General features: G+C 51.7%; 1 protein-coding gene across 1 annotated transcript; it reads left to right on the top strand.

The window, feature by feature from the left end:
- The first annotated feature begins 342 nt into the window (after positions 1 to 342).
- On the top strand, positions 343 to 1,305 carry LOC108212399 (uncharacterized). Its single transcript, XM_017384126.1, has one exon. The coding sequence runs from the start codon at positions 343 to 345 to the stop codon at positions 1,303 to 1,305; it is 963 nt and encodes a 320-aa protein (XP_017239615.1).
- The last annotated feature ends 467 nt before the right edge of the window (positions 1,306 to 1,772 follow it).

Below are 1,772 nucleotides of genomic sequence, written 5' to 3'. Positions count from 1 at the left end.
GTTCTCAAGCAACAAAAGAGGCGGAAAGATCACAGCCTCTCTAATGACGGTTCGCCAAAAACCCTCTAAGTCGCTCAGAGACTTCCTAGCCAGGTTCAGAAATGAGGTGGCCGTGATACCTAACTTAATCACCGAATTGGCCATCAACTAGTTGGCCGCAGGAGTGGACAAGAATAGACACGATAGAATTTTGGAGGAGTTCTTCGAGAAAAACCCCAAAACTCTCCAAGCAGCCATGGAAATCTTTGAACACAGGCTCACAATCCAGGAGGCTGTGGGCAGTATCCAGATGGCTTCACCCCAGGCCAAAAGATGGGACAAGGGCTCGGGAACAGGTAATAGATGGGAACCAAGGAGGCTGGAAGGCCGCATATCCCAAGGAACCGAAAAGCCAGATTCTACACAAGACGCCTCCGTGCCTCAACAATCACAAAGCGCCCCCGCGTCTCAGCGGTCCAGGGGTTCATGGCCTCCTCGCCCCCCAGGGAAGAAAAAGACTTCACCAAGCTAAACACTGAAATCACCTCCATCCTGGCAATAATGAAGACGGACCCAAATTACCGCCCTCCACGACCGATGAACCCCAACAGACCCCCGAGCTCCAAATACTGTGACTACCACGAGGACACTGGGCACACGACCGAAAGGTGCTACCAACTCCGCAACCTGATTGAAAACAAAATACAGAGCGGCGAGCTATCACACTTCACATTACGCGAGGACCCCAACCAGCCTAACCCGGCTGGCACGGATAGGATCATCGACGTCATATCAGGAGGCTTTGCCTCCAGGGGGTCATCAAACAATGCAAAGAAACTATATGCCAGGGAGGTGTGCAGAATTGATTCCAAACGCCCTAAACAAAACCCTTCACTGGTCATTTCGTTCTCAGATGAGGACTACCCGGAAGGGATAATCAGAACACACCAGGATGCAATGGTCATTACAACAAAGATTGGCACAAACACTGTCAAGAAAATTCTGATCGATGATGGCAGCTCGGTGGATATCCTATACCACGGAGCATTCTCCAGGATGGAACTGGGCGACAAGATACTCGATAGAGCCAGAAATGCTCCCCTGTACGGGTTCACGGGAAATGAGGTCAGGGTCCTGGGAACAATCGACCTCCCGGTCCTCTTTGGCTCTCCACCCGCCCAGCTATGGCACGTGGTTAAATTCCATGTAATCAATGCAACAAACACTTACAATGCAATACTGGGGCGAACTACAACAACAGCGCTCCGAGCAATAACGTCAATTCTGCATTTAAAAATGAAATTCCCCACCGAATTTGGAGTATGAGAGGTCCGGGGTGACCAACAAATGTCGAGGCAGTGTTATATTGGTAATGTCATACCTAAAAGGAAGCCTCCTCGCTCCCCCGCTCCAACGATAAATCAAGTGGACGGCACCCCCCAAGACCAGCTGACCTCAAAGGCGGATGACCCCACTAACCTTCCTGCCCTCGAAGCAGAAAAAGCCCCCAACTGTCAACCCATGGAGGCCCTCGAGCACATAAGCTTGGACCCGACAAGGCCGGAGAGAACAGTGAGCATCGGAGCCAATTTGCCCCCACAGGTCCGTCAGGCCATAGCCTCGCTGCTTCAGGAGTTCGCGGATATATTTGCATGGGCCCCGAGTGACATGCCCGGGATACCGGAGACAATTGCCCTTCACAGACTAAACATCAAGCCAGGCTCTAAGTGCGTAAGGAAGAAAATAAGAACATTCTCCCAGGACAAGCGCGAAGCCATTGAGGCCGAGGTCGA

This window comes from Daucus carota, chromosome 3, assembly GCF_001625215.2.
Source record: "Daucus carota subsp. sativus chromosome 3, DH1 v3.0, whole genome shotgun sequence".
Lineage (NCBI taxonomy): Eukaryota > Viridiplantae > Streptophyta > Magnoliopsida > Apiales > Apiaceae > Daucus > Daucus carota.
This window is presented reverse-complemented; position numbering and strand designations above follow the sequence as displayed.